This window comes from Thamnophis sirtalis, unplaced genomic scaffold (genome assembly GCF_051295495.1).
Source record: "Thamnophis sirtalis isolate CommonGarterSnake01/CBP01778 unplaced genomic scaffold, rThaSir2_p1.2 scaffold_15, whole genome shotgun sequence".
Taxonomy (NCBI): Eukaryota; Metazoa; Chordata; class Lepidosauria; order Squamata; family Natricidae; genus Thamnophis; species Thamnophis sirtalis.
The window spans coordinates 15,318,775-15,330,798 of record NW_028261395.1 but is presented as its reverse complement, the minus strand read 5'-3'; the positions used below and the strand labels follow the sequence as shown (position 1 = coordinate 15,330,798).

At 41.2% G+C, this 12,024-nt stretch overlaps 1 protein-coding gene across 1 annotated transcript in view; it reads right to left on the bottom strand.

Annotated features, from left to right (window-relative positions):
- LOC148042504 (poly(ADP-ribose) glycohydrolase-like) overlaps positions 1 to 11,996 on the bottom strand; it is a 73,743-nt gene extending 61,747 nt beyond the window's left edge. Inside the window, exons 1-6 of the mRNA XM_087701871.1 lie at positions 11,745 to 11,996; positions 10,885 to 10,951; positions 8,773 to 9,723; positions 7,703 to 7,868; positions 6,549 to 6,671; positions 4,000 to 4,083 (exon numbers count right to left, since the gene is read on the bottom strand). Coding sequence (XP_087557997.1) covers positions 4,000 to 4,083; positions 6,549 to 6,671; positions 7,703 to 7,868; positions 8,773 to 9,723; positions 10,885 to 10,951; positions 11,745 to 11,907 — 1,554 coding nt within the window. The 5' untranslated portion in view covers positions 11,908 to 11,996. The remainder of the gene's footprint in view (positions 1 to 3,999; positions 4,084 to 6,548; positions 6,672 to 7,702; positions 7,869 to 8,772; positions 9,724 to 10,884; positions 10,952 to 11,744) is intronic.
- Between the last annotated feature and the right edge of the window lie 28 nt (positions 11,997 to 12,024).

Here is a 12,024-nt window from a genome sequence, read left to right as displayed (position 1 = left end):
TTCCAAAATAATGGATGAGAGTGAAAATCTCTCCCCACTTCCATTCCTATCTTCAGGGCTCCCTGAACAAAATTGCCCCTTGTGATCCCCCTTTCAGCTAGTTCTCTTGCTTTGGGGTTTTAAGGACAGAAATAGGGATGGGAAACTTTAGCACCTCCCAGACCTTCCAAACTGCCTGAAAAAGTAGAAATTTAGAAATGTCTTTTTGGAATCTTGGGAAGGATGCAAATAAGAATAAAAATGCATTTATTCCAATTCCCACTTTTAAATTCCACCCAAAGTTAAAACACAAATTGAAAAAAAAAATTAATTTCACTGAATTAGTCTTGGAGTACTGGGTGGTCACAACCTTTGATCTCTCTCTCTCTTTCTCTCCCTCCCTCCCTCCCCCCTCCTCCATCCATCCATCCATCCATCCATCCCCTGCCTTTACTATTTTTACAAACAACTCAAGATAGGGAACATATCCAACAGACTTTCCTCCTCCAATTTTTTCCTGTAACCACCACCACCCTGTGAGGCAGGTTAAGCTGAGAGAAAGGGACTGGCTCAAAGTCACCCAGATGGCTTTCATAGGTAAGGCAGGACTTGAACTCAGCCTCTCTTGCTTTTTAGCTCAATGACTTAATTACTAGACCAAACTGGCAGTCCTATATACATGTTGAGATGTTGCAAAATTAAAAAATAATCAAATTTCTGAGCAATCAGTTAGTATTGATTGGCTGTCTCTTAAATTATTGCCATTTTTTCCTCCACCTTTAAGGCTGATTGAATAAAGAAACTGAATGTGCATCGACTCTTGGATCAACTCACCCAATAACATCATTTTGGCTGCTCAGTTGTGCAATGACACCATTCTTAGGCTACCCAAGTCTGCCACAAATCTCTGGGCCATTTTTCATGTTAGGGAATCCAGCCACACTGCCAGATGTTCATCTCACTGTGAAGCGTGAGGTCATTCGTCTGAGCTCCTCCACTTTATCAATCACTCAAGTCAGCCATCCCCCCCGCCTCAGCTTAAACAGCAATTCTGTCATATTAAGGCCAGCCAGTTCTCTCAATGGATTAGGTGGCAGCTTAGAAGAATAAGCACTGAGATGTGAGCATGGGTGATCAATTCCAGTTTTCAGATTCATTTTTATCACCCGCCTGCTCGGAATGCAAGCAGAGATGAAGCAGAGGGGTGGGCTTCATTACATTGGCCGTCACTGTGTGAGTGCAAAAGCCATAGCTACGAATAATGAAACCTTTGACCACAAGAAATCCAATCTATGTTTGAGCTAATGTGCAGAGTTACCTTGTGGTAGGGTAGGTGGTCAATAAAATTAATATTAATAATAACAACAACAATAACAACAACACAACCTGGTCTCTAGTAAAGTGTCTTCTAGCTATCAGTCAAATCTGAGCCCATATAGGAGGAGACTGAGTTTTTTTGCATAGATTAAGTTGCCAAATTATTGTTACAACCAGGGCTGTGAAATTTGTTGAATTTCTGCTCCTTGAAGCCAAAAAGAAAACAATCTGATCCCTGAAAGGGGAAACTGAAATATTAACCCCCTCTCCAGCTTCTAAGGAACTTTTCAATCACAGAAGTCCAAAACTTAAGAGAGAGACAGAGAGATGCTAACTGCGCAGGTAAGCTGGACCTTAAACCAGTCTTAAGCCTGAAACTAGCATGTAGTCCAAATGAGCTCTTGAACTGGTGTAAACCTATTCACTTGGAATAATTCTAAATGGAGAATATCCTCTCCTGACTCAAAACAGATAGAAGGAGAGAGGGAGGGAGGGAAGGAAAACAGAACAAGAATTTGAGATGATCCAGAAGCAAATAATATCTGTAACTGGCATTGCAGTTAAATATAGTTAGGATCTATCAAGAAATTGTGATGAAATTATATGCATAAATACTGTACTATTTTAATTCCTTCAAGGGAAGAAATACTTAGACCAGAGCATAGTTCCGGTAAGTAACTACAGCCAGCAAATATTCTTAATGTGTAATGTCTGTCTCTCTTTCTTAACACTGACATTTTAAAATTATGAAAAAAATCACTGGGTTCCGCAAAAAAAGTCAGTCTTTTAATAAGAAACTGTATTTTCTTATCCAAAATGATGAATTGTAACTATAACATCCCTATGATGAGCAAGAAGTCAACTGCCACATTTATAACTGATTATAGTTAAGATAAAGGTTACATTTACTTGTAAATTCCTGGAAATGCATAAAGCAGTTATTTCCTCAGCCAGCAAGCCAGTCAATAATACAGCTTAAGTAAGGAATCAATGCTAAAATTCTGCCGCTTTCTAACTACCATGATTCCTTATTAAAAACCATTCCCAACCTAATTTCATAAATGTTTGCATTCTCATGGCAGAAGTCTCCGACATTTTGAAAAACAGGTTGTAAAACCAAATTGCAGTGTTCAGTGAGTCTCAGGCAGGGAGGACCATAAAGCAAATAGAGGCAGTCCTCATCTTAGGACAATTCCCTTGGTGATGTTTCAAAGTTACAACAGTTTATTTTGTCTTGATGGGTCTTATACTCCAGTGGTTATACTCCAAAAATACGGTAAGACTTAAATACAACTTTGTAGTGCTTTACCAGCACTCTTTAAGTGGTTTACAGAGTTAGCCTCTGGCCCCCAACAATCTGGGTCCTCATATTACCCACTTTGAAAGGATGGAAGTCTGAGTCAATCTTGAGCCTGGTGAGATTCAAACTGATGGCAGTGGGCAGAGTTTGCCTACACTAGATTTTAACTACTGGGAAGAGAGGGAGGAAGATAGCAATAGCATTTGGACTTATATACTGCTTCACAGGGCTTTACAGTCTTCTCTAAGCAGTTTAGAGTCAGCCTCTTACTCCCAACAATCAGGGTCCTCATTGTACCGACCCTGGAAAGGCTGGAAGGCTAGTCAACCTGAGGAGGACCGGTTGCTTTTGTGGTGTGGGGACAATAACTTGGTCCTTAAAACCAATAAGACCAAGGACCTTAACATTATAAGACCATAGTCTTATAGTGGAGTACAGAAGGAATAGATCAGACATCCAGCCCTTGCTTATCAATGGAGACCAAGTGGAGCAAGTGGCCAGTTTTAATTTTCTGGGTGTTATCCTAAAAGAGGACCTCACCTGGGGTGCTTATATTGCAGCACTGGTCAAAAGGACCCAGCAGAGATAATACTACCTGAGACTTCTCAGGAAAAAACAATAGAATGAAAAACTGCTGGTGACCTTCTACTGCTGCACCTGAGAGTATTTTAACTTACTGCACTTGTGTATGTTTTGCTAATTGCCCAGTGGCAGACAGGACAGCGCTCCAGAGGGTTAACGTCATTGCTCAGAGGATCATTGGTTGCCCTGTCCTCCCTTTGGAAGAGCTTTATTGGTCCTGCTGCCTTAAGAAAGTTCAAAACATTCTTAAAGATCCATCTCAACCTGGGCACTTTTTTTAAAACTATTACCATCTGAAGAACGGTACAGGATAATAAAAACAAGGACAAACAGGCTGAAAAACAGTTTCTATCCCAGGGCAATAACCATGTTGAATTCTATGGTATAGTGCAATATTAATGCAATATCAGGTTTTCAATTTCAATTATATAGCATGTGAAGGATGTGTGCTTGTGTTTTTATTTTTATAGTTATAATTTACACTGAAGATGGCATTTAATTTCATTGTATGATGAGTAAAGTAAACCTTGAGCTTGGTGAGAGAACTCCTGGCAGTGAGAAGTGAGTCAGATTGCAGTGCTGCCTTATAACTGCTGAGCCACCGCGGGATTGCTACTTCCTAACAAGCAAATGGAGGAAGCAAATTCGCCGCAAGACTGATTCCCTTAACTGCAGTGATTCTCTTAAGGCCCATGCCAAATAAAATAACCACCACACCCAACCCTATAAAACCAACCGCCAATTCAGTGGCCTAGCAATGAAAACTTTGGTGATTAGGTGAGGATTGGCTGATTACAGTCTGTATCTGAAAAGTCTTTTACCTTCAAATCTCGTGAACATGTGAATTTCTTGAGGAGCGAAGTCTGTATTAATTCCCATCGGCTCCCAGCAGTCCTCTCGCCATTCTTGATAAAGAACAAATATTTGTATATCATATTAAAACCATTCAATGTCTTAAGGTTTGCTCTCCTATTAGAACAAAGAAAAGTGTGTGTATAATGTATAAAACATTAACTAAATTTACAACTATGTTGCTGTTCGGGAAGGAAATATTAAGCATTTACTTAAAATTTAAGAATATTGTACATAGTAATCAATTCCTCCCACCTCCCCCCCGGTTTGCAGTAGTAATATAATTTAGTGTCACATTTTCTACTAGAAACTTGATTTTATGGCCACCCACACAGGCTAAAAAAGTGTTTACAGGACCCCGATTTCCTACAGACTTGATATTCTTCACAGCCTTACAATGAAACCCTTAAAACCCTTACAATTATGAATGCATACTCCCTCCTGCAAAATCCAATACCAACTTCATCCCAATGAACCATAAACCAGTTTTCAGATCAACCCTCACAAGAGAACATAAGGTGAGCAAGTCATGCAAACATGCGACAGATACAATATGGGAAAAATATTTTAAGTCACGTGGCCCTCAATTCATTGGAAAGAAATGAAAAAAAAATCCTTTAAATAAGAAAGCTTTTTTTTTTTTTTTGCTCATCGGTCCAACTGAGCTGAGAGTGGGCAGAACCCAGGAACCAAGGCCATGAGCCCAGAAGACGATCCCTGAGGCAAACAGGTTCTCAAATCACTTTTTGGCTTAAGTCTCTGGACTCTAAAACACAGGCAGAACACAGGCAGTCCTCGGCTTACAAAAGTTCATTTAGTGACCGTTCAAAGTGACAACGGCACTGAAAAAGTGACTTGTGACCGCTTTTCATGCTTATAAGTCAGCATCCCCAAGGTCACATGATCAGAATTCAGAGGCTTGGCAACTGACTTGTATTTATGACGGTCATGGTGTCCCCCCCCCCGGGTGGTGGTGGTGGTCACGTGATCCCCTTTTGTGATCTTCTGACAAAGTCAGTAGGGAATCCAGATTCATTTAACAATCATGGTACAAACTTAATAACTGCAATGATTCACTTAACAACTCTGGCAAGAAAAAGTCATGAACTGATAAAGGACAAAGAGGAATCGGAGTACTTCAAGACATGGGGAAGATTTTATGATTGGCAAGAGAAAGCAAGCTAGAAAAGAAAGTAGGGAGAAGATACAGAACCCAGGCGAAGCACTGTTAAATGGAAAAGGGGGGAAGAAGGGGAAAACAGAAAAGAAAATATTAAATATATAAGTATATATTCAAGAGCGAGATTTAAAGGGGGATGGAAACTTAACTAGGGTAGACTGGCGAAGGTAAGGGAATAAGAAATGATACTAAATTATATTTGGGTTGACGGAAATACCATTCCAAGGAAACATAAACTGAGTTTTGAAATATACACACAAAATAATAGAAAAAGAAAGGGAGAGAGGAGGAATGAAAGGAAAACGGGGGAAAGAAGAAAGAGATAAGGAGAGGAGGATGGAAGGGAGAGGAAGAGAAGGAGAGGGGGGAGGCAGGGGAAGAGGAAGATTAGGAGAAAGGTAAGGGAATAAGGAAGGAGAGGAGGAAGGAAGAAAGGAGAGAAGGGGGAAAAGAAAGGGAAAACAAGGTGTTACAAAAGGAGGAAGGGATGGTAAATAAAGGAATCCAAACTGTACATTATAACTGATTAAATGAAATAATGAATGTATAAGAATGATAAATGTAAAGAATAACAATTATATGAATGTATACTTAAAATGGCAAGAGAATAAAAAAAATAAAAAATTCTTTGGAAAAAAGAAAGTCATAAACTAGTGCAAAATTCACTTAACAAATGTCTTGCTTAGCAACAGAAATTTTGGGCTCAACCGTGGCCATAGGTTGGGGACTATCTCTAAACGTAACCAGCAAAAAGTGGTGCTAACTGTTCAGACTTATCTAAGCCCATCAGTAACTTGGCAAGCGCTTTTCAAGAATTGCACAGTCCAACCTTGTTTGGGACTCAACGTGCACAATCTAGAACTTCTTGTTGTCAGCTGCCCTGTGACTCACTATGTGGAAGATCCCTATGTGGAAAATCCGTTTGGTCATCATTGTTGGTACTCATCGCACCTCCTGGAACCAGTTAATGCTCAGTACCGAGGTACCCCAGTAAAATTGGGACCACTTACCCAATAAAATGATCATTTTCTAATACTGAAATTTACTTGTGAATATAGAACAAGCTGGAACCACAGGTTCATACATCATGAAAGTATTTGTTTATGGAAATGTAATTGTCATTGTTACAAAAGTTTTACTAATTATAAACAGCAAAACAGCTGCCATGGATATTAGATTTATACAATATATTGATGATTACAGACAATACATCCTGCACATCAGAAACAATTGGTCAACAAATGTGATCCTCCAGTAAGACCAAGATTATAAAAGGCCCTTAGAGGGCAGCTAAGAGACACAGAGGATCCTGTTGCTTAAGCAGTAACGTTGCCTCACCTCATCCTCTATAGGATACAAATTCTGTTCTGAGCAAGGCATTTTCACGTGTTTATTGTCCCACGAATCCTTATAATGTGTTGGGAAAGGTTTAGGTACTTCTCCTTCCTTCAGAAGATCTACCTGAAACAGAGAAGACAGGATGAAAAACAGAAGCAAATCACCTTTAAGCTGAAGTTCCATATCTGCAACACTTCAAGGTTTTTGCAACCACCAAATCATGTGCCAAGTTGTTTCTCAGCCTTAGCAACTTTTAAGGTGTGGGGACTTCAACTCTGAAAATTCTTCTACTCATTGAAGCCCAAACATTTTAGAAATGTTTAAGGTTGGGAAGCATTGATATATGGAGACCTTTTCTGACATGTTCCAAAAAAATCTTGTTATTTTTGTACAAATTTGGGTATTTAGCTGTGAACTGCGTTACTTGGTGCTTTAGGTGCCATTCGCACTTTCAGAGACTTTAAGCCTGAATATATTTACACATATTTAAATATATTTTATACATATTTAGAGAGAATATCTGTAACTATATCTAATTATTGACTTTACTTCATACAATGCAACCTATGCTCGTTTTACATCAAATAGATATTACATGATTTTCTCTTTCTCAATGAATTTGTAGCAAGTTGCTGTAATAAAATACAGAAAAATAACACATCATATTGGCTTAGATATATTCAGAATTGACTAGCAATTTATGTATGGGCACAACACTTCATCTAAAAAAATCTGCTTGTACAACTGATACAAGATTTCCTTCCTTTCTTCTCCACCTTGAGTCCCATTTGAGCAGACAAATGGGAACAAATGTCTATGGAGCTTCTCAGTCATCCAGGTCATGGTTGCCCCAAAGGTGTTTTTTTCAAGAGACAACTGGACTTTCTAGTTTTTCATTGAAGATGTTTTGCTTCTCACTTCCTTACTTTTGTTTTAACACAGCACTAAACCAAACCTGTTAATACCTACGCTTGTATGAGTGAATGATATCACTGACTTCCAATTTTCACTCTTTCTGAGACCCAGAGTTTGGGAGTATCAGAATGTAGCACTGTAAGTACTTCCTCAACCTACAAAATGTCAAGATGTAATGGGAGAGAGTGGATCCAGGGCCACTCTGGAGGAAAGATTTGCAAGTAAAGGAAATGTCATACTCTAATTGTAACCGTATGATTGGCAGATGGTCTCAAATGAGGAAGATGAAGCCCACAGACTGGCATTCTTCGCATCTCTTCAATTGGGGTCCCAAACCACTTTTTGTTAGTTGGGAGTGAAGGAGGGGTATATCTACAATGCTTCCTTCCTGGGCGGTGTTCACTCCTGTCATTGAAAGATTAAAAGGTTCATTGAAGAAAGAAAAACAATTAGCAAGAAACAGGACCGTAATAAAAACTAAAACTAACAAGGATGAAATACAGGAAATCTGTTATTTACAACAATTTGTAGTGACTGGTTGAATTTGCTACAGCACTGAAAAAAATGGCTTATGACCGCTTTTTTGCACTTATTACCAATGCAGCATCCCCATGGCCACGTGATCAAAATTCAGACGCTTGGCAACTGTCTCGTATTTATAACTATTGCTGCGTCCCCAAGGTCATGTGATCCACTTTTGCAACCTTCTGACAAGCAAAGTCAATGGGGGAGCCAGATTCCCTTAACAACCGTGTTACTAAATTAACAACTACAGTGGTTTTCACCTAACAACTATAGCAAGAAAGGTCTTAAAACGGGGCAAAATTCACAACAGCTATCTTGCTTAGGAACAGCAATTTTGGGCTCCATTGTGGTTGTATGTTGAAACCAGCTGTATTTAGTACTGTCCATTAACATGTCAAACTAACTAGCCAAATTACTCAATAGCAAAACAGCAGCAATTTCAGTATTAGTGAATCTGATCCTTAAAAGCAATCAAATTCAGAAAACTACAAATGATTTTTCCTTTATTATCACTATATTAGGGGCCCATTTCCAAATTGCAACTTCTGATATTATTTTGTGAGAATAGTGGATCAGTTGTATTTTATTCCAAATTTGTACCGACAAAATCGAATAATGGAACAAAGAAAAGCCTTTTAAAAACTCAAGAGAGTTTTGCACCATCCCTAAAACCTCTTCTCCTGTCCTATGCCATCCGGTGATTTTGTCACATTGTAATGGAAAACATCTGTTTTCCATTTTCCTCTGTCCTCTGACTGGGGGTGGGTGGAGAGAGAAGCAATACCTTTTCTCATCCCCTCTATGGACCCGTGGGAAATGGGAGGTAATTTTAGAGTCCTTCCTTCCCCCGTGCTTGGCACTTCGGCCCTCCGATGCCAGGTGAGGCGAGGGTCCCAATACTTCCGAGTGCCTTTCAGTATCTTTCCAGGGATTGTCCACTACTTCGGTGTTGGGGCTAAATCGGGCTCCTTCACTTTTCAGTGGTGCAAACTGTCGCTTTCTGGAATCCGGGTCAGTCTCTGCCCTCTGGAACTGGGGGGTGTTGCCTGGTCCTTCCGACACATCGAGATCTCCGTGGTCCTCGAGAAGGGGGCTGATTTCCTCATCCATCTCCGACCCCTGCCAACTGTTTTTGGAGTTATCCACATCCATTGGCGATTCGGGCTCACTCTCCTTCTCAAAAGAGGATGACTCCCCTAAGTGCCCCTGATCTCTGTCCCGAAAGCCATAAAGATCGGAAAGTGGGCTCTCCGGGATCAAGTCTGCCTCGTCTGGCTCAGCTTTAACACCTACTGGATCCTCAGAGCTGAAATTTTTCAACAGCTGTGGATTCTGCAGAGTTGCTTCTTTTGCAGCCCAGTCTTTGGAAGCCTGTTTTAGATTTGGAATCTTTGTGGGGCTGCTTATCGAAAGCTTCCTGGCGGGACAGTTTTCCTGGATTTCAGGAATGGCTTGACAAGCCTGAGTGCCAGTTTTGTATACCTGGTGAACATTTATGTTTTCCAAGGACTCGCTTGCCTGTCTTTGTTTCAGAGCCTCGGCTTCAGATAGATTATCCCTACAGGTGCCCTCAGCTGGAGGAAAAAAATACTGCTTGGTGCTCATTTCTGTGGATAAATCTGAGCAGCCCTGTTGGAAGAGGCCTTCGACCTTTTTGGCATCATGGTCGAAAATGCGATCTTTTTTAACAAAGGCCGTTTGGGATTCTGCTTCCATGTTGCTTCTTTTGCTTTGTCTGAAAAAAAAAATATACAAGGTGTTGTACAAAAAAACAGAAACACAATTCTATGCCACTGGCCAGGCTGCTAGCAATTGGTATCCCAACATCTGGAGGGCACCCAGTTGCTTATCTCCGAAGTAAAATATTAAAAAGCTTTTAGAAAGCTTGATTTGAGCATTGCTTTCCTTCTAATTTTTCTAGATTAGTTTCTATCCTAATTCCACCATGAGGTCAAAGGACCGTGTACTTCTAAAGTATTTCTATAATTTGCTATAGTACAGGAAGCCCTTGACTTACAACGATTTGTCTACTGACGATTCAAAGTTGTACTGAAAAAAGTGACTTACGATCGTTTGTCACCCTTATGACCATTACAGCATCCCCATGGTTACCTGATTAAAATTCAAGTATTTGGGAAATTGCCATGTATTTATGATGGTTGCAGCATCTCCCAGGGCCACTTGATCATGTTTTGTGACTTTCAGATTAGCGAAATCATTGGGAAAGCCAGATTCACTTAACAACTGTGTTACTCACTTAAACGCATGATTCACTTAACCAATGTGGCAATAAAGGTCATAAAATGGGGCAAAAGTCACTTAGCTTTCTTGGTTGACAGATAAAAATGTGGGCTCAATTGTGGTTGCAAGTTGAGGAATTACCCATATTGCTTTTTTTTAAAAAAAATTTGAGCATACCAAAGGACAGGATTCTTTTCTGACTTTTTTTAAAAATATGGTTATTGACAGCTTCTAAAAGCTGAAAAGCTCCACAACACACAACACAAATAACATGCAACAGGTATAGTGTTTTCCCATAAAAATGCCCAAAATACTGCAATGAGTAAGTTGTAATTAAAAAATGACAAGGATAAACTAAGCAATCAAACCGAGCCAAGTGTGATTAAACACCCTTCCTTTACAAAACGCTCCAAATGAGAAGCAGGCCCTCTGTGTCTGATATCAGCTTTGTGACACATATCACTGCTTACACTGTTTCTTCTTTTTGTTGGCATCTTTGTTAATAAAAGTACACTTCACTAAAAGTCATCTCATAACAGCAAAAGCTAACATTTTGGAGGACTATTAGCATTCTGGTGGAAGAATCTGGCAGTAGCCGTTCCTATAGGAGGCTGCAGCAGAAATAAAGTTAGTTAGAATCTTGTTTTTGTTTTACCTTTCAGATTCTACAGTTCTGGGTCCTTTGTTCTCCATCCAGGAGGTAATCCTCTTTTGTTTGTAAACTGGAAGGAAATATACAGTAGTTTTACTGGAAGTGGGAAGGTTGGACCAAACATACCAATCTTAAAACAGACCTCTATAAATTAATACATTTACACTAGTATTTAATTGGCAGGGAGGCTACGTCATCAGTTTGAGACAATATACCAAAGTATTCAGCATCCCTTGCGTATCCAAATATGCAAGTGTCGTTTACCAAAGTGTCACTCTTTCGATCCAGCTACAGGTAGGCCTCAACTTGCAGCCTTTCTTGCCACTTGTTGTTAAGTGAATCTGTTTGCCACGTTGGCTTTGCTGGCCAGGTCACATGAACCCAGGGCTCTGCAACCCTCCTAAATAGGAACAAGTGGCAGTATGTTTGAATTTTGATCATGTGACCCTCCGAGGATGCTACAGCCGTCCCAGGTATTAAAAAACAATCATGTCACTTCCTCCCCCCCCAAGAATTCTTGTGACTTCTAAAGGCCACTCAAGAAACGGTGGAAAGTCGAGGACCACCTGCAGCTGACTGCAGCCTCTCTTTAATAAGGGGGGGGGGGGTTTCCACCTACTAGGTTTAATAGCTCGAAAGCATCTTTAGTGGGGGGTGGGGGGAGGGGGGCATCCCGCGTTGAGCAGGGCCTGAAGTCACGGCTGAACACAAGGCGGCTTCCGATGGGGGGGACCGCCCCCAATTTAAAAGGGGGGGAGGCAGACGGCGAAGGAACACCGGTGGTCAGGAGAGGGATCTCCTGGTGGCCTCCCATCCCTCCCCGTCTCAATCAACCGGGGGGGAGGGGAAATAGGGAAGCTCACCTTTGTTCCCCACGGTGGCTGAGGGGCCGCCGGCTCCGGGCCCTTCCTCCCGGCGGCGGGGAGGCGGCAGGGGCTGCGAGACCACCGCCTGAGAGGAAGGGAAGTAGCCGGAACTCAGGCGAGCCCTTTTCCCGGGGGGTTCACACTCGGGCCCCGCGCTCATGCTGGGGGGGGGCGACCCAGGTCACCCCCGGGGGACGGAGGACAACGGACGCGTCCTCACTCTTCCTCCTTTCCCCGCCGAGCCGGAAAGCGAGTGTCGCAAAGAGAGCGGAGGGGG